Source organism: Betta splendens, chromosome 2 (genome assembly GCF_900634795.4).
Source record: "Betta splendens chromosome 2, fBetSpl5.4, whole genome shotgun sequence".
Taxonomy (NCBI): domain Eukaryota; kingdom Metazoa; phylum Chordata; class Actinopteri; order Anabantiformes; family Osphronemidae; genus Betta; species Betta splendens.
Window position 1 is genome coordinate 28444336 of NC_040882.2, and position 17498 is coordinate 28461833.

The 17498-nt window shown below is 46.3% G+C and overlaps 3 protein-coding genes across 6 annotated transcripts; all 3 read left to right on the forward strand.

Moving 5' to 3' along the window:
- The first annotated feature begins 3931 nt into the window (after positions 1–3931).
- Positions 3932–9608, forward strand: eno3 (enolase 3, (beta, muscle)). 2 transcript variants are annotated; one of them, XM_029128066.3, is made up of 14 exons: positions 3932–4078; positions 6169–6258; positions 6325–6420; positions 6500–6558; positions 6640–6709; positions 7209–7342; positions 7544–7660; positions 7751–7856; positions 7941–8138; positions 8344–8420; positions 8515–8639; positions 8766–8874; positions 9156–9214; positions 9329–9608. In XM_029128066.3, the coding sequence occupies exons 2-14, from the start codon at positions 6174–6176 to the stop codon at positions 9396–9398; spliced, it is 1305 nt and encodes a 434-aa protein (XP_028983899.1). In that variant the 5' UTR covers positions 3932–4078; positions 6169–6173; the 3' UTR covers positions 9399–9608. The 2 variants fall into 2 exon arrangements, with proteins under 2 accessions (XP_028983899.1, XP_028983890.1); XM_029128057.3 differs by having other exon boundaries at positions 4010–4078; positions 6173–6258.
- A 2294-nt stretch (positions 9609–11902) lies between these two features.
- nppcl2 (natriuretic peptide C-like 2) lies at positions 11903–13872 on the forward strand. Of its 2 annotated transcripts, XM_041067915.2 has the most exons (3): positions 11903–12062; positions 12938–13039; positions 13196–13872. In XM_041067915.2, the coding sequence occupies exons 2-3, from the start codon at positions 12938–12940 to the stop codon at positions 13508–13510; spliced, it is 417 nt and encodes a 138-aa protein (XP_040923849.1). In that variant the 5' UTR covers positions 11903–12062; the 3' UTR covers positions 13511–13872. The 2 variants fall into 2 exon arrangements, with proteins under 2 accessions (XP_040923849.1, XP_028984385.1); XM_029128552.2 differs by lacking the exon at positions 11903–12062 and having other exon boundaries at positions 12835–13039.
- Positions 13873–14041: 169 nt separating this feature from the next.
- On the forward strand, positions 14042–17318 carry zgc:85858 (uncharacterized protein LOC405879 homolog). 2 transcript variants are annotated; one of them, XR_008692901.1, is made up of 4 exons: positions 14042–14438; positions 15245–15320; positions 16182–16300; positions 16339–17318. XR_008692901.1 is itself a non-coding variant. In XM_029128566.3 (3 exons), exons 1-3 carry the CDS (start codon positions 14355–14357, stop codon positions 16220–16222), a joined length of 201 nt encoding a protein of 66 aa, XP_028984399.1. In that variant the 5' UTR covers positions 14054–14354; the 3' UTR covers positions 16223–17318. The 2 variants fall into 2 exon arrangements, 1 of the variants encoding a protein (XP_028984399.1); XM_029128566.3 differs by having other exon boundaries at positions 14054–14438; positions 16182–17318.
- The last annotated feature ends 180 nt before the right edge of the window (positions 17319–17498 follow it).

Consider the following 17498-nt stretch of genomic DNA (forward strand, 5'->3'; position numbering starts at 1 on the left):
ACTCAGAGGGTTAGAATCACGTTCAGCTTGGAACCAGAACAGATTTTCAGGTTAGTATCAAATTCAGTTAAGGTTCAGGTTAGAAACGATGAGACTTCGGTTCAATCCCTGTTGTTAAAGTAGATTTAAAGCAGGTTGAGGTCAGAGTCAGGCTCGTTGCTGCAGAGTAAACGGGTGGAGACACGAGTGCGCAGGCAGGAAGCAGCCTGCAGCCTGGGAGTGGTCACACGCATAAAAGAACCCTCGTCTTCCTACTTTGTGCATTCGACTTTTTCTCTTCCCTCGTTCACTCACCCGAGCCTCCACCTGAACAGGTAACTGACTCACACTCACACAGGACTGTCTCTGACGGCTGGGTTTAAATGAGCCTTTTGCTTGTGGTTGTTAATCAGGATGTCGTGGGATGGGTACGTTACCAACATGATGGGGACCGACCAGAGCGGGAAGGTGTCGGTCCAGATCGGGGCCATCTGTGGGATGAATCCTCCAAGTGTCTGGGCCTCCACACCTAACTTCACAATCACGGTAAAACGCTGCAGCACACGTTCATCCAGGAAGTAGGACTCTCACTGCTGGAACACTGACTGGCAGGAAGAACAAGACTCAAACTCTGGAAAACGACCATAAAGCTTTGCTTAAAATGATTGTCAGTGTCCAGGAAGATGCTCGTTGTGTTCAGGCACAGTGAGCACTTCCTTCTTCAGCCCTTCTCATTTAACGCAGGTCAGGCTTCAAACTAAGTTGATTTCTTCTATTTAGGAGCTTCACTTGACTTTAGCGTAGAAAAGCCTCTAAAGCCCAGAAATCCCTGAGTCAGCGGCAGGTGACTTCAGGCCGAGCCGCCGCCCAGTGGCTCCACTTCAAGCATTTGAACAGAAGTAGAGTGTTGGGTTTTCATGTCTAGCTTGTGACTCGCGGCGTCCCTGCCCTGTCAGCGCAGGCGGGTGGAGCGTTCAGGTGTCGCAGTATTAAAAGGTGGTGCAATAAACAGCTCTGTTCAGCAGTGAGAAGCTTCACGACTCTCCTAAAGCAGCTCTTTGCCGCAGATTGAGCTGAGAAGCAGCAGTTTGCCGCCGTTTCCGGGCGTTTCTGTGGTTTTATTTCCGCGCTGCAGCCTGACTTCAACTGCCTTATAAGGTCATGACGCCAAAAAGAGCGGCAAATACAGGAAGTGGAGACGATCACTTCTCGTTTCTGTGTCACCGGCTGAGGAGAGGAGGGCGGAGGAGCTGCTGTGACATAAGAGAAGCCAGAGACGCTCACACCTGCAGCCAGATGTCTTTAACCTTTAACCCTGAGAAGCCACGCGCAGAATGAACCCATGTCAGTGCATGTGTGTGAGGTCTGCGCTCTGATTGGCTGGAAGCTTTCAGGAAGTGGCTGTGCCTGTGCAAGCAGCGGCAGCATGTCGTAACCTGCCCTCCACACATTCTTCGCTCTGGTTTCTGGTCCTGATGTTTAGACTCTAGCTGTAAAAGCAGCAGCTCTGCAGGACGGTTCATAGGACGTGCCTTCCTCCACCACAGGGTCAATCTGAAGCCAGTGGTCAGTAGCCTGATGCTGAGTTACGAAACCCAGGGCAGATACTAGGAAACAAGAGCCCAGCATCACAATGAGTCAACAAACATTTGAACAACACGCTGTCAAACTAGTTCCACCACTTCCCTGCAGCTCATGCAGTCTTTTAGTTCAGCTCGTGGCTTTGTGTTGTGCAGAGGCTGACGCTCCTTTGTTTCTCCTTGTCCTCAGCCTGAACAAATCAAAGTGCTGTGTGGAAACCCCTCTTCCTTCGCCCAGTCGGGCCCCCACATCGGACCCTACAAGTGCAGGTTCCTGCGAAACAACAGGGACACAGAAGGGATGTGGTGCATCGACTTCAAGACCACTGCTGATGCTGCAGGCCACTGCTACAACGTTTGTGTTGGCTACTCCCACACAGGTAAGGCCATGTTGGGTTGACTCTAGCTAACGTCTAGTAGCACATGACCTGAAGCTCGATCAGTGCAAAGGCCCTGGGACGGTCACTGAGAGCAGGATCTGTGGTATAAAAGCTTCCGAGGCCTTTAGGTTTGGCTAACAAGGGCCATGCTAGCATGTGCTAATGATGCTGCATCTATAGCCACAGACTCTCTACATGCTACATAATGCTAACAAGACTATTCTAATGACCCTGCAGTAATTGATGTCAGTAGTAAAGTACGTCTGATCAGTTCTTAATAATACACCTTTACTGCAACAGCATTTAGCTCCATGCTTTGCTCCTGTGTCTCCACAGCTATGATCATAGCTATTGGCACAAGTGACGCCTCTGGGGGACAGGTGGCATCACAGGTCTTCAAAAATGTTCAACACCTGCGGCATAACAAAATGTGAAGCAAGATGGCCGCCGCCTCCACCTTCCGCCTGCCTTCCTCTCTCTGTCAGCTGACGGAAACGGCCGCCGTACTCGTCGTTATGTATAATCTGGACTCTGATGAATAAAGTGTGTAAAGTTCTAGTGGTGAGTGTGACACTTTAGACCTCATGTTTTCCTGACTGTTTCAAACAGGGAGCAGTGTTACATTTTACAATGGGACGGACCAGTGTCCAGTCACAACTCTGTAAAGAAAAGCACCCACCTGAAAATAAAGACGCCAAAATGTTTATTCTGAAATTCGCTTTGTGTTTCCTGAAGCCCTGATGCTGCTGAACCTAGTATTATACAAAATGGACATCTATGAGCTGTAGAAGAGGGAGAGAAACACAAATACAAATGGAACAGAATACACTGCTATAGGCTGAGCTGGCCAGTTGGACGATAGAAGGAAAGGTGAGGAGCTCAGTGTGTGAAGGAAGTCCAGCATCAAAGTCTGTAGAAGCTAAACCAAAAGGTGCTTCAGAGGGACCTGATTCTTCTAGATTTTCCAAGTGAAGCTATCTAATATCTCCTCCTAAGTACAGTCCAGCAGCATTTTAAAGAGTAACTGTACAAACTGAGTAGGGCGACACAGTGGTCCAGCCTGGAGTCCTGGTTCAGCATCACTTGCTCCTACTTTAGTGATATTCCTCAGATGGAAGTAAGAGGTTCTAGACATATCTGTAATATATGAAGAAAATAGGCCCAATTTGACCTTTAACCTCCATCCTTTCTGAATCGAGATGAAAAAGATTTGTCTTTTAAATAAACGAAGTTTGACCAAGAGCTTAGTTTCAGTAAGTGGACAATACACAGAACCCTAGCAGGGGCAACATAGCTCCCACTGCCTTTACCCATTCACTCACACAAGCACACTCACACACTGCTATGCAGCTTATGATGACAGGGGTAATTGGGGTTCAGTGCCTTGCTCAAGGACACTCATCCTCTCTACCTCTTAAGCCACTGTGGCAAACTACTGGACAACATGACACGATCGCCCAATGTATGTGTATGTGTGATATGAGGGGACCCCTCTAGACAAGTGGGCATCTATAATTAGCCCGTGCGTGCGTGCGTGCGTGCGTGCGTGCGTGCGTGCGTGCGTGCGTGCGTGCGTGCGTGCGTGCGTGCGTGCGTGCGTGCGTGCGTGCGTGCGTGCGGTCTGTTGAGGTTCTGTCCTTCCTGAGCTGCTCTCATGTTTCCTTTACATGAACTTTGACCTTCTGTGTTCGACTTAGGGACCGTTGCTGTAGTTGTGTCCATTTAATACAGTGCAGCAGTAGGTACTCACTTAGAGAAGCTGCTACATTGACAACATTAAACTCCAACTATTCAAACTCCATTACTGTCTGTTTCCTCTTAGCTCTGCTACTTCTCTCCTACACAGTTCTGTGATCATAGCAGCTGGTGCTAAAGTGCTGTAGCTGCACCAGCTGCTGTGGATCAGTGCGTTATTGTTACTTGTTCCCTGCATGTTTGTGGTTTCCTGTTAGCTAGCGTCTGTGTGGCCTTTGTGCCTGCAGACAGTCCCTGCCTCCTCAGCCTCCTCCCCTGACTGCTGCCTCTATAAAGAGCCTGCACTCCTTCTCCCCAGTCAGTCGACAGTCAGACGGACGGACGAACGACAGACGGCCTCAGGCGACCACAGGTGACCACAGGTGACGCTCTACCACAGCTCAGGTAGGCTGGAGCAGCACTGAGCTCTGCTTGGTGACGGGAACCACCTCTCTCCTTTGTGTGTGTGTGTTTCATCTACTTCCTGTTTTAAAGCCTTCCCTGTTTGGTAACATGCACACCCGGTTCACGCCTTTATTTTGAAAGCCTGACATGCTGGGTATTATTGGGTATATTAGCTTCCATTTTGCAGGCGCTGCATTTTTGTTGTTTATCTGACAGAAGCTTGTAGGACTTTAACTTTCAGGGGGTTGAAGGTCACAGAGCTGAGATGTGACAAACAGCAGAGGCACAAAGTCCAGTCGTGGCGTCGGCGGACAGCAGCCGGGCCTCTGTCCTCAGCTTTACTACCCCGGCCACCTGGAGCCGCCAGGCTTCAGTCACTATTGAGCTGGTCCAGTTTTAGTAGAATGCACCACAGCCAGCTCACGTGTGTGTGTGTGTAAAAACAAGACAATTATGGAGCACATTTAAAGACTTCATCATATTACAAACTCACACAATTACACAGTCAAGCTTCATGTGCTTCATGGAGACCAATCATGTGACGCGTCACAGTTTGCAGCAGATTACAGTAAAACTAAAGCTCACCTGAAACTGCAGCAGTGTAACGGTCACAGCAGCAGATGACAGTTAGCTGGTCCATGAATTAGGTTTAAAGGACAACTACCAATCAAGTTTGTGATTATCATAAGTTGCCTAACTTTAAGTTGTGGTTTTAGTCCCTTCCTGTTCGCAGTAGTACTAGTAGCAGTAGCTTAACAGTAGTTATACTACTACTCAGGGTAATCAGGGTAGGTTGCTCCTTTAACAGTATGTAACCGAGGTATTTGACTTTTAGCTCAGTATCATCATCAGTATCTGAAGGACCTGTGTGAGATGCTGCTGGTGTATTTTTACTGTAGGGACGTTGAAAAGGCCACATGTGGTTTCAAGTGTACTGTAAGAACTCAGCTGCTCCTCTGGCACGTCTGACCTCTACTCGTGCACGTCTGACGTGCACGTACACACAGTTAGGTAACACACAGAGACACTGAGCAGCACAGATAACGCAGTACAAATACAACAGCTCTATATTTATCCTACAGCACTGAGGGATAGAAGCGCTCACACTAATACTGCAGTTCAACTGGAGTACTGTAAGAGTCTAAAGTACTGTAGTTGTAATATTTAGGCTAGGGAAAGTGTTATGATTTTGTACTACTACTACAACTACTACTGCTACTGCGTCTAAGTACTACTACTAAGGTAGTAGTTTGCAGTAGCTGAAGTAGTCATTACTATTATTTCCTGTAGTTCACTAGTAAATCTGGACACAGAGACGGGCGTTAGTTATCAGAGAGCAGCTCACAAATACCTCTTCAAATGTCAGGAGTGTTGAACGGTCCTTGTGTCTCTCCAGCAGCTGCCAGGAGAAGGTCGTGACCTGAGCAGAAAGGTCAAGCAAAAGGTCAAAGGGTTTTACGGCCTCACTGTATTAATAACTCTCTCAGAGGACAGAAAATGTCGAGGGAAGGTCAACCCCGTCCTCTGGGGGGGGGGGGGGGCAATCGTCTCTCCCTCTCTCCCATTGGTTCTTGCTCATCCTGTCATGTTTCATGATTGGCTTGTGGGGATTGGGTGGGTGGGGCTTAGAGGGCCTGCTGTCTGCAGTCAGAGAGGTGTCATGGCGTTACACAGGATCTCTGCAGCAGGTCTGACGCTCACATTCACACCTGGTTCATATTTTCTAGGTCACTGGTTGAGATGAGTGAGTCTAGGGAGAATAAATAAATAAATAAGCTCTTTGCTCTTATGTATGAAAAGTTCGATTGTAATGAGTTTTAATGGCATAAATGTCAGTGGGTTAAAACGATCAAAGCTACAAATTCTGATATTCCCTGACCACGGTTCTGTTCATTCTAATCATCTGGATGTTTTCTGTCCACTAGTTTCTTTGACACAAAATAAAATGGAGGACAATATTTTCAGGACTCTGTACCTTAACAAATAATCTGATGACTGTGAAGTGTGGATATTAGAAGGACACTGTAGTCATATAGAGCAAAGCTTCAAACAGCTCATGGACCTGGTCTTGTTCTGTCTCTGCCCCTCAGTCAGGATGTCTATCACTAAGATTCATGCTCGGGAGATCCTGGACTCCAGAGGGAACCCCACGGTGGAGGTGGACCTGTGGACAGCCAAGGGTGAGCACATTTAAAGCTGTCCGACAGAACACAGAGCAGCCTGGTCAAGGTGTTGTTGTCTTCCAGGTCTTTTCAGGGCAGCGGTTCCCAGTGGTGCCTCGACCGGGGTCCATGAGGCCCTGGAGCTCCGTGATGGGGACAAGAGCCGCTACCTGGGCAAAGGTACGAGCAAGGCAGCAACAGCTCCCCACAGATGGCAGCGTGAATGCTCTGTGGTTGTTCTAATGTTGTTCTACTGTAGGGACTCAGAAGGCTGTGGAACACGTCAACAAGGACATCGCCCCCAAGCTGTTAGAGAAGGTACCTTCACTATTAAACCAGCCATTCTGAGGGCCCTGCTCGTCACAGCTAAACGCGCCTCCTGTTCATCTGTCTCTGCAGAACTTCAGCGTTGTCGAGCAGGAAAAGATTGACAAGTTCATGCTGGAGTTGGACGGCACCGAGAACAAATGTGAGCATCTGTCACCTGTCTGACCGTCTCTCTGTGACCCGTCTGTCTGACTCGTCTTTCTCTGACTCGTCTGTCTGACCTGTCTGTCTGACTCGTCTCTCTCTGACTCGTCTGTCTGACCTGTCTCTCTGACTCGTCTCTCTCTGACTCGTCTGTCTGACCTGTCTCTCTACTCGTCTCTCTCTGACTCGTCTGTCTGACCTGTCTCTCTGACTCCTCTCTCTCTGACTCGTCTATCTGACCTGTCTCTCTGACTCGTCTCTCTCTGACTCGTCTGTCTGACCTGTCTGTCTGACTCGTCTCTCTCTGACTCGTCTGTCTGACCTGTCTCTCTGACGCATCTCTCTCTGACTCATCTCTCTCTGATGCGTCTCTGTCTCTGACCTGTCTCTCTGAGCCATCTCTCTGATGCGTCTTTTTCTGACACGTCTTTTTCTGAACCGTCTCGCTGACCTGTCTGTCTGACCTGTCTCTCTGACCCGTCTCTCTGTCTCTGCAGCTAAGTTTGGTGCTAACGCCATCCTGGGTGTGTCGCTGGCCGTCTGTAAGGCTGGAGCAGCAGAGAAGGGAGTTCCTCTGTATCGCCACATCGCTGACCTTGCTGGACACAAAGATGTCATACTTCCTGTTCCTGTAAGTGGGCGGGGCCTTCTCTGGGGGAGGGGCTTTGTCTGTGAGAAGCTTTATGTTGGAAAGTGGGTTTGAATGATTTCAAATGAGTTTAGGCAAACATTTAGCAGTGAACCCGTTGAACATGATTCCTGTTGTTCCAGCATCTGCGGCTTCGTCATAGACCAGTTACGACCAGATGTTGTTGTTGATGTCTGTGTTCAGGCCTTTAACGTCATTAATGGAGGAAGCCACGCTGGAAACAAACTGGCCATGCAGGAATTCATGATTCTTCCCGTTGGAGCATCTAACTTCCATGAAGCCATGAGGATCGGAGCTGAGGTGCTGTGATAGTATATGATTTATATGATTTTTTTTACATGTGTTTAATCTTCTAATCTTTATTTATTTGTTTGCATCTTGTATGATCAGGTCTATCACAACCTGAAGAATGTAATCAAGGCAAAGTACGGTAAGGACGCTACCAACGTGGGAGACGAGGGAGGCTTTGCCCCCAACATCCTGGAGAACAATGAGGGTGAGACATCCACCCGTCTGTCTACCTCCACCTCAGTTGTGTCGCTAAATACTGCATGTTTACTTGTTTGCTCTGTTCCTGCAGCTCTAGAGCTGCTGAAGACAGCTATCGAGAAGGCCGGCTACCCTGACAAGATCATCATCGGCATGGACGTAGCAGCCTCCGAGTTCTACCGCAGCGGGAAGTACGACCTGGACTTCAAGTCGCCCGATGACCCATCCAGACACATCAGCGGAGAGCAGCTGGGAGACCTGTACCGCAGCTTCATCAAGGGCTACCCTGGTAACACGTGGCATATTTCCCTTTATCTATAATCAGACAGAATCAAATGTCAATGAACGTGAACTGAGTGTAAATATTGTGAAATAAATGCATGTGATTGCTGAACACTTTTGACTGGCATTTCTCAGCCTCAGTCCAGTACATCCTCAACATCCCTTGCTCTACCTTTATCTTGACCTCCCCATTTGTCTTCCTCTGTGTCCAGTCCAGTCCATTGAGGATCCATTTGACCAGGATGACTGGGAGCAATGGGCTAAGTTCACTGCCTCTACAGACATCCAGGTGAGGCAGACATCTCACAAGATGTTTATGCCACAATTATGGAAAACTACTTCTTCCAGCAACAGTAACATATCACATCTTTGGGATCAATCAGATCGTAGGAGACGACCTCACTGTAACCAACCCCAAGAGGATCCAGCAGGCTGTGGACAAGAAAGCCTGCAACTGTCTGCTGCTCAAGGTCAACCAGATCGGCTCCGTGACTGAGTCTATCCAGGCGTAAGACGTGTGTGTGTGTGTGTGTGTGTGTGTACTGTACTTTACCTGGCTTGTTCCTTACCTACACGTGTCTCTCTTTCTCGTCTTTCTTTTCTCCTCTTGTCTCTCTACCTGTCTGTCTCTCAGGTGTAAGCTGGCTCAGAGCAGCGGTTGGGGTGTGATGGTCAGTCATCGCTCCGGAGAGACTGAGGACACCTTCATCTCTGACCTGGTGGTTGGACTCTGCACTGGACAGGTAGATGAACAGACAAACAGGTGGAGAAACTATGGGTGTAGCGTTCAGAGACAGACAAGCAGAGAACAAGACAAGTAGAGAAGAAGAATGAAATAAATAACACAATGGTCTCCCGTTATGATCTGCTCCTCTAACTGTGTCTGTCTCCATCTCCTCCTGTATCCTTCTCACCACCTGTCTCTCTTATGCCGGTGCTTCCTGTCTCTCTCTGCCTCTCTATCCCACTACCTGTCTCTCTCTACTTGATTCTCTTATCCTGGTGCTACCTGCCTCTCTCTCAGATTAAGACCGGTGCTCCCTGCAGATCTGAGCGTCTGGCCAAATACAATCAGTTAATGAGGTGAGAGTTTCTTGTCAGCTACAAATTAAAGGCTCAGTCATTTATTTGCACCACCTCAACTGAAATTCACAGTAAACTGTACCTTCCACCTTACATGTGAGCTTTGACCCACAGGATTGAGGAGGAGCTTGGAGACAAGGCCAAGTTTGCTGGCAGAGACTTCCGTCACCCTAAGACCAACTAAAGCCACATCCTACCTTCTGTGAAGACCCTCCTCCATTCAGCTGGGGGTGATAGGTCAGAGGTCATGGCAAGTGTTGCCCCTAGTTACAAATCCATTAACAAGGTTTTTCTAAATAAAATGCAAACATTTCATAAAGACTGAGGAATGAAAGCCACTCTTGATTACTACAGTAAGTGTCTGCTACTGGTTCAATAAACAGGACTGTGTCGACTCTGTTGTCTGTTGTTGTTTTTACCTAGTTAATTCATGCTTTACTTTCCATCAAGGTTCCAGCTTCACAGTCTTGTTTTTGCTAGCTTCCTGTTTTGCTTCCTGCCTGTTTCTGTTCCTGCCAGCTTTATTTTCGTGTCATGTGATGTCCCAGCTGAGTTCAATTAGTTATCACTTAAGTTATTAAAGCTCCAGTAGTCACCTTTCCGTTTGCCAGATTGTTACGTGTTGTCACCACTTTCCGGCCTCTTCTTTGTTCACCAGGCAGTGCATGACTCCGTATCGGTTCTCAATTCCGTTTTTGCCAAGTCCCTGTCGGTGCCTCTGCCTGTGTTGGATTACTCTGTCTGCCTGACCACGCTTTTGCCTGCTGTATTTTGGGTCGGAAGCTATTAAAGACTTCTTCAGTCAGTCCTGTCTCTCGTACTGGGCATTTGGGTCCTGCACTCCTGCGCACCCCTGCCTGACGTGACAATGTCCATCTACAGCATAATTTCTGAACCTGCTTCATTTATGTTGCTGTGCGAGTTGCAGCTACACTCCAGAGGGCTGTAAACTCAGTGAAGCCAAACTTGTGGCTCGCTGCGTCTAATGTGTCTGACTCATGACTGCTGGTTGTCTGTTTTCCTCTGGCGGAACAAGGGAGGATAACTCTGCTGTGTAGGCGGGTGTACAGGCCACGGTCCCAGGTGAACTACTGGAGGCCTGAGTGTGTCTGGGCTCGTATGGGCTGGACCAGTTTATTACGGCAGCTTTAACACCTGAGGTAAAAAGATATTGCCTCGCAATAAAAAGAAGTTAAATAAATATTAACAAACAAACTCACAGTTAAGTTTCCAGCGTTGTTTAGTTCCTCGAAACATCTGAAGTCCCCAAAGCTCCGTGACTGGAAGCAGAGATTCTCACACCCAGCTGGACTCTGTTCATGCAGCCTCTGCGCTGACGTCAGGGGTGCAGGAGTTTGGGGCGCAGGCAGCTGTTGCCTGGTGAGAAGCAGCAGCCATGAAGGGACAGGATGAGACAGACGCTCACCTCGTGACACAGAGGAGCTGCTTATTCATAACTACAGCTGTGTGACATCATCTTCATGGCCCAGTGACCTCCACACCTCAGAGGCTGAAGCTAACATCACATGCTGAGGTCAGAGCAGCACAATTACCTCGTTCTCTAACTACATTTCCCATGAGCCCCAGCATCTGTCACTGTAGACACCACTGTAGAGCTGGCATCACAACTGAGCCACATTCAGAACCAGCTTCATTCAGCGGGCTCAGGAACCTCCTCAAGATCTGGACACCACTAAATATGGGAGTTGTTTATATTAAATATGCTCAGTTGTTTCACAATTCTCTATTCTTTGGCTATTTGTTTTGTGTTTTGGATCCCTTCAAGGACGGTTCTGATGTGGCTGGCTCTAAGACGTTTCTGGTAAATTAGAGGAAACCAGACCTGAGGTAGCTGAGTGTGTGTGAATTCACATTCCTGCACACACACTAATCAACAACCTACGTCTCTGTAATGAGCTGATTGATGAGCTATTATCTGTATGTGTATGTTTAACGACCCCTCGCTGGCTTTGTCCCAGGAAGACATGGCCCCGCCCCCATTCAGCATCTGACGTCATAAGACCCCCACCTCCAAGCACACACACACACACACACACACACACACACACACACACACACACACACACACACACACACACACACACACACACACCTCGTCTTAAGAGCATGTGAATCCCTGACACCCCCACTCATCCACAGGAAATAGTTGCTAGCCACGACACAGTCACCACGGTGAAAGTTAACAGGGAGGCTGGACAGATGGGGTCAGAGGTCACAGAGTCTGAGAGACAGCAGAATCCTTGGCTCTAATTGGCTGAAGTAGAACAATGATGATGCAGGTAGCTTCACCTGTGTGTAACCATAACAACAGCATTAACAGTGACAGACTCCTTAAGAAGAACCATTTGACCTTCTGATTAGAAGCATCATAACAACAATACAAGAGACGTTTGGGACCTTCTGACAAGCTGTATCTGTTTGGTGTCCTGGAGATAACCTTTAACCTTCCAGCAGACCTCTGCTACCTTCTCCTGGCCTTCAAAATTAAATGTTATGGTTTCATTGTCTGTGTGTGTGTGTGTGTGTGTGTGTGTGTGTGTGTGTGTGTGTGTGTGTGTGTGTGTGTGTGTGTGTGTGTGTGTGTGTGTGTGTGAGCATTGTCATGGTAACCACTAGGCATGTGTGACATCACAGCGCCCAAATAAAAGTGTCCGTGTGTAGGTTGAGCTCAGACGCGTCCTCACATGGGACACAAACAAAACCGGTCCGAAACAAGAATCTGACGCCAATAATCAGACACATTTATTGTAGTATCTTGACGAACAGCAGGATCCTGGAGTTTGTTGGGATTTTCGTTTTTGTTTGGAATATTTTTTAACTATTCTCAGTAAGTTCAGCATTATTAATTCTGACTGATGCTGCACCTGCTGCTGCATCAAAGCTCAGTCCAGGAACTTAAAACAATGATGTGTTTGAACTAAGCAATTTGTTTAGGATCTAGTGAATTTTCAATCAATAAGTAAATGTTTATTATTTTTTTTTATTTCAATGATGCATTTGAAAGCTATTATATATTGTTTATATTATAAAACAGTAAATAAATTATTTCATTATTCCAAACCTCAGCCTCAAATAATAAACAAATCTTACTCTGTGAAAACGAGTCAAATATTTATAACAATAAATTTAAAATAAACATATTTAAAATAAAAAACTTATGAAGAGTCGTCTGCAGATATAACAGGTAGGAAACAGGAGAATATTTCATCATTAACACTCAGATACATTGAAGTAAAGGAAAGTAAGTGAGGCGAAGCTTGGGTAAAGTGACAAAGACTTTTGAACCAAACTCGTTAATGCCTCTGTTTTCAGACAGACCGAACTCATGAAGCTGAGGGAGAATCACATAAATGAATTTATGGACTCAGCATTTCTGTTTGAAACTGTTTACGTTGATGTTTTAACAATGTTTGTTCCATCCTATTAATTAGTTAAACTTTTGTCAAGTTGTTGGACATAATTTAGTAAGAATAGTCTCCAACACACTAAAGCCTCCCATCATAATCTGCCCTGAGTCTCTGGTGTGAAACCACCTCCCTGGAGTCACACACACTCAGGCTCTTCAGTGTTTGAACAGTCACACTGTTGCATCACTCTGGAAGACAACACAGTGGATCTTTAGGAAGAAGAACCAGTCAGACTTAGGACACAGTTGTCATGGAGATATGTTTTAATTCGATTTTTTTGTCTTCTCAAACAAAGATGGCTTCGTTGTTGTCTTGCTCCTCCATTTTTGTGTTGCTCCTTCTGTTTTTCACTGTCGCCGTGGAGACAAGACCTTCACCTCAGCAAGATGACAGACAGGTATGAGGGGAGCCAATCATCATCATGATCATCATCTTCATGACTCCTGTTCCCTCATAGCATAACCCTCTATCACTTCTGTCCTCTCCATGACGTTTACTCTTCCTCATGCTTATTTTCATTTGAATAAAAACCCCCACCTCTGTGTCTTCTCAGGTGTTGGACTTTCTCTTCGGCTCCCATCTGTCTTCTCTCATCCTGGCTCCGCCCACCTTAGATGACATCACAGAGGGCTCAGCTGGACGTCCCACGCCCTCATCCTCACCACCTGTCTGGGGATTGCCTGTGTATCGCGGTTCTGCAACGGGACTGGCTGTCAGCAGACAGGAGGCGGTCCCTCGGTTTTTCCTTGATTTCCTGCAGCGGCAGGCCAAGATAAAGCGACGCAGCAGGAAGTCGATGATGGGAGGAAGAGGGTGCTTCGGGATGAAGATGGATCGTATTGGATCCATTAGTGGATTGGGCTGTTAGAAATCTATTACTATGGCGTATAGTAACCATGCACAACCTTTTAATACACCTGTGTGATGTCACTGCAAGTGATATCTAGATGACCCCACGTGACCACTGGTCCATCGGTCAGCCTCCATGTTGGAAAGATTACTAATACCGGACTAAACGGGCTATGAGCATATGAGTACTAAGTAGTGAATGTCAGTATTGGTCCAGTTCCTTTATACAGCTTTTAAACGCAGGTAGACGTCAGTCCTACTGGTGACCTTTGACCTCTGGCTGGAAGGCAGACAGAAGCATGAGTGTGATCGATGAGTGAGTTTGTGACGACTGCAGATTAACTGCACAATGAAATAAATGTGATAAAACCTGCACTTGAATGGCATTGTGTGTTTTTAGTCACTGGTCTGAGAAGGATCAAGTTTCACACCCAGACCCTGCAGGTCTTCACAAGGGCCTGGGTCTCTGGACCCATTTGGGTTTTATTGTTGATGCAGGTGAGACTACGTGAAGCTCAGGAGGTGAACGTTTCATTAACGTGTCCTGATCCTTGGACCTGCATCACTTCAGCGATCTGAGCGCTAATTCCTCATCCAACCAACATGCGCTGCTACTTTCCCGCCACTGGGGAGCAGCAGGGAAACAGTTGAACCAGTCTCGTGTCACGTGACGAGGCCAGCAGCTTCAGCGTTAGCTCACTCAGCTAGTTAGCGGCGGGCTAACAATTAGCATTCGTTCAACAACACGGAATCCAACACGGCTCTCGTCAGGATACTTTTGTCGGTGTCTCCGTGTCCTCCTCGTCCTGCTTGCTTCCGCATCTCCGTCCTTTGTTCCCGGACTGGTCCGTTAAACCTAAAACATGTCGGCGGTCCAGCGGATGAAAGTGGCGAACGAGCGGCACAGCAAGACCATCACACAGCGGGGACACGTTCAGAAGACATCGGTACTGAGAGCCGGGCTCGCGCCAGCGCCTTGTCTTACTTGAAGTTTGCTTGTTTACGTGTAGATTTCTACTTCATGAGTTTGTTACATGTGTGGAACGCTCTTTGTTGGTGCTGTTGTCCGTGTGGACTCGTGGCAGCAGGAAATCACTAACTCGCTGCTTTAGCTTTAGCACTGACGCGAACGCAGCGCCCACGGTCCTGTTTAAAGTCATGATTCTGTCAGTATTCAGTGTCAACGCGCAAACACTGACACTATAATCTGCTGGTCATCTGAAAGAGAAACCGAGCCAATTGATGCAGTTTAACGTGTGAAGACGAGCTGATGAACGACAGACCGGTACACCGCCCGCGTTACTGCAGCCGCCGCACCGGTCCCGTTCGTCTGTCGATCTCACGCTCCTTCCTTCTCTCACTCGTGAACAAGAAGCCAAGATGCTTGACCACCCACCGGTGTTCTCCTCCAGCCTGGAGAGAGCAAACCGCCTTCTCCGTTCGAGAACCATGGCCTCAGAGTTGGAGGAGCTGATTGTGATCCCAGCTGCTTCACACTCAGCCGCAAACCGCCCCAGCGCACGCTGGAGGTCCTGGCCCGATGAACAGCAGGACAACATCCGCAAAAAGCAGATGGAGGCTTGCAGACTTTTCTGTTTAAACCGTGTTATTGTTGGGCTCATTGGTGTTGTTTCTGTTGGAATGCTTAGTGTTGTTTGTGATAATCCATCCTCCACATGCGTTCACCCTTCTGGTGTGAAGCTGTCCTGGCAGGAGACAACCCTAACCCTCTAACTGTGTTTGTGTTCCTCAGAGGCCTGTAAACGATGACAAGTCTCCGGTGGGTCCGTGGCTGCTCGCCCTGTTCGTATTTGTGGTCTGTGGATCAGGTGAGTTTTATGTGAAGGAGACAACAGGTTTTAGAAGGATTCTATGTAAAGGTTTTATATCCTCATTTATTGAAATACACAAACTACTACAACAAATATGGAAGGAAAATACAAATTTAAATAAATGCAACTGATAATTATATAGCTACAGAGCATGAACAAGGTAAATTAATAAATAAATGTATTTTCAGTTGCTTAACTAGAATATTGATTTGTTCAGTCGTTTTATCCTTTGACACTGGTAATAAAAACTGACGAGTAATGAAAAGGTGATTTAATTTTTAACCCCTGTCGAAATGTTTTCACTTACATTGTGTATTTATGTTTTATTAAGATAAGATAAGATGTGACTTTATTGATGCCACAATGGGGAAATTCCTGTGTTTGAGCAGAAAACAACAGTAATAACCAAATAACAGTGCAACACTGGGCAACTGTGCAACATCATTAATAGTGCAGAGAAAAGAAAAACAACAATGACAATTAGCCACTTGTAGACATACTTCTGGTGTACAGCAGTGTAAATAAATAAATAAATAAATAATAATAATGTAATAATAAAAAAAATTAAACTCTCCTAAGATATTTCACTGCCTGCGTCAGAATGACTTGGAGCAGTTTGAGCAGTATTATTGTTATTCCTTACATTCTGTTATTATCTGTCTAAACTGAACAGATATTTAAGAATTTTACAAGGTTTATTTGTTTCACTTTGTACTAATGTAGAGTTGTCAACATAGTTATTTACACAATGACATAAATAAACAAGAGACTCGACAGCAGCAGGTCATGTGTACAACTGGGATGCTGGGATGGTTCAGCTTAAAATGAAATTATTAACCATTGTTTCTGTGAATGCAGCCATCTTCCAGATCATCCAGAGCATCAGGCAGGGATTGTGATGACCTTTGACCCCCTGAGAGAACCTGCTGCCTGGAAGAGGGTGGGAGATCTGTTGCCATCTCAACCCCAGCCATCAAACACACACACACACACACACACACACACACACACACACACACACACACACACACACACACACACACACACACACACACACACACACTTCATGTAAAGTCCTGGGACTACACCCCCCTCACTGTAAACAAACCTCCCTCTCTCTCTCTTTCAGTCTTTTTCTATCTTTCTGTCTCTCCGCCTCTCTCTTTGTTATTCTATCTCTTATCATTTACTCTGTCTGCGGTAAATTGTTTATATTGTTTGTTTTTTATTACTTGTCATTCACTGTTTATGAAGCTGATATCTGTTGATTATTGATCATTGTCAGATGAAGTCTTAAATGTTCTTCCTCTCAGTCGTTGAGCTGATTTTTATTCTCTGCTGTCCTGCAGCTGACTGAAGTTCCTCTTTTTAGTTTACACACACACACACACACACACACACACACACACACACACACACACACACACACACACACACACACACACACACTGATCTACTCAAAGTGTGAGTATTAGATAATAAATAATAGGTCATTGTTGTGTGATGTAGTTTAAAAAAGAGTGGTCCTGTAAAAAAGGAACTAAATAAATTAATAAGGTTTTGGGTTGATAACTTAATTCAACTCATTTATTATGGAATGAACAAAGTTTTACACATACAAGAATACAAGGAATTTTATTTTTTCAGGATGTTAAACTTCCTAAAGGCATTTCACAGTAAAAGTGTAGTTCTCATCTGCTTAGAGGTACTGTTGCTGTATATGTTTTAAACATATACAGCAACAGTACCTCCTGATAAAACAAATTTTGAAAGAAGTGAAGGACTTGCTTCTAGTTCCGACTATGTGTCATTTTGTTTTAATGATATGACACCAGCTGTTTGCTCCTCACACCACAATCGTTTTAGTCAGGGAGCTTAGAACAGTCAGCAGCTGCGGCTCAGCAGAGGTCTTAAAGCGTGGTTTAAAGTCTGGAAGGTGAAGGTGGACGACTCGCTCCACTTTTGTACCAAATAAACCACAGATATTTTTCTCTACGTGCTGTGTTTGTGTGTGTCCTTCACTGCAGTCAGTATCTTACTGTGAAGATAATGAACCTGGTCAGGGACTGAATGCTGCAGCCTGGGGCCTCAGAGGTCCAAGGCCCAGGGAACCATGTTCCTGTGTTATGTAAGAACGTTCAGTATCGAGGCTCAGACACATGCCAGTGGTTGAAC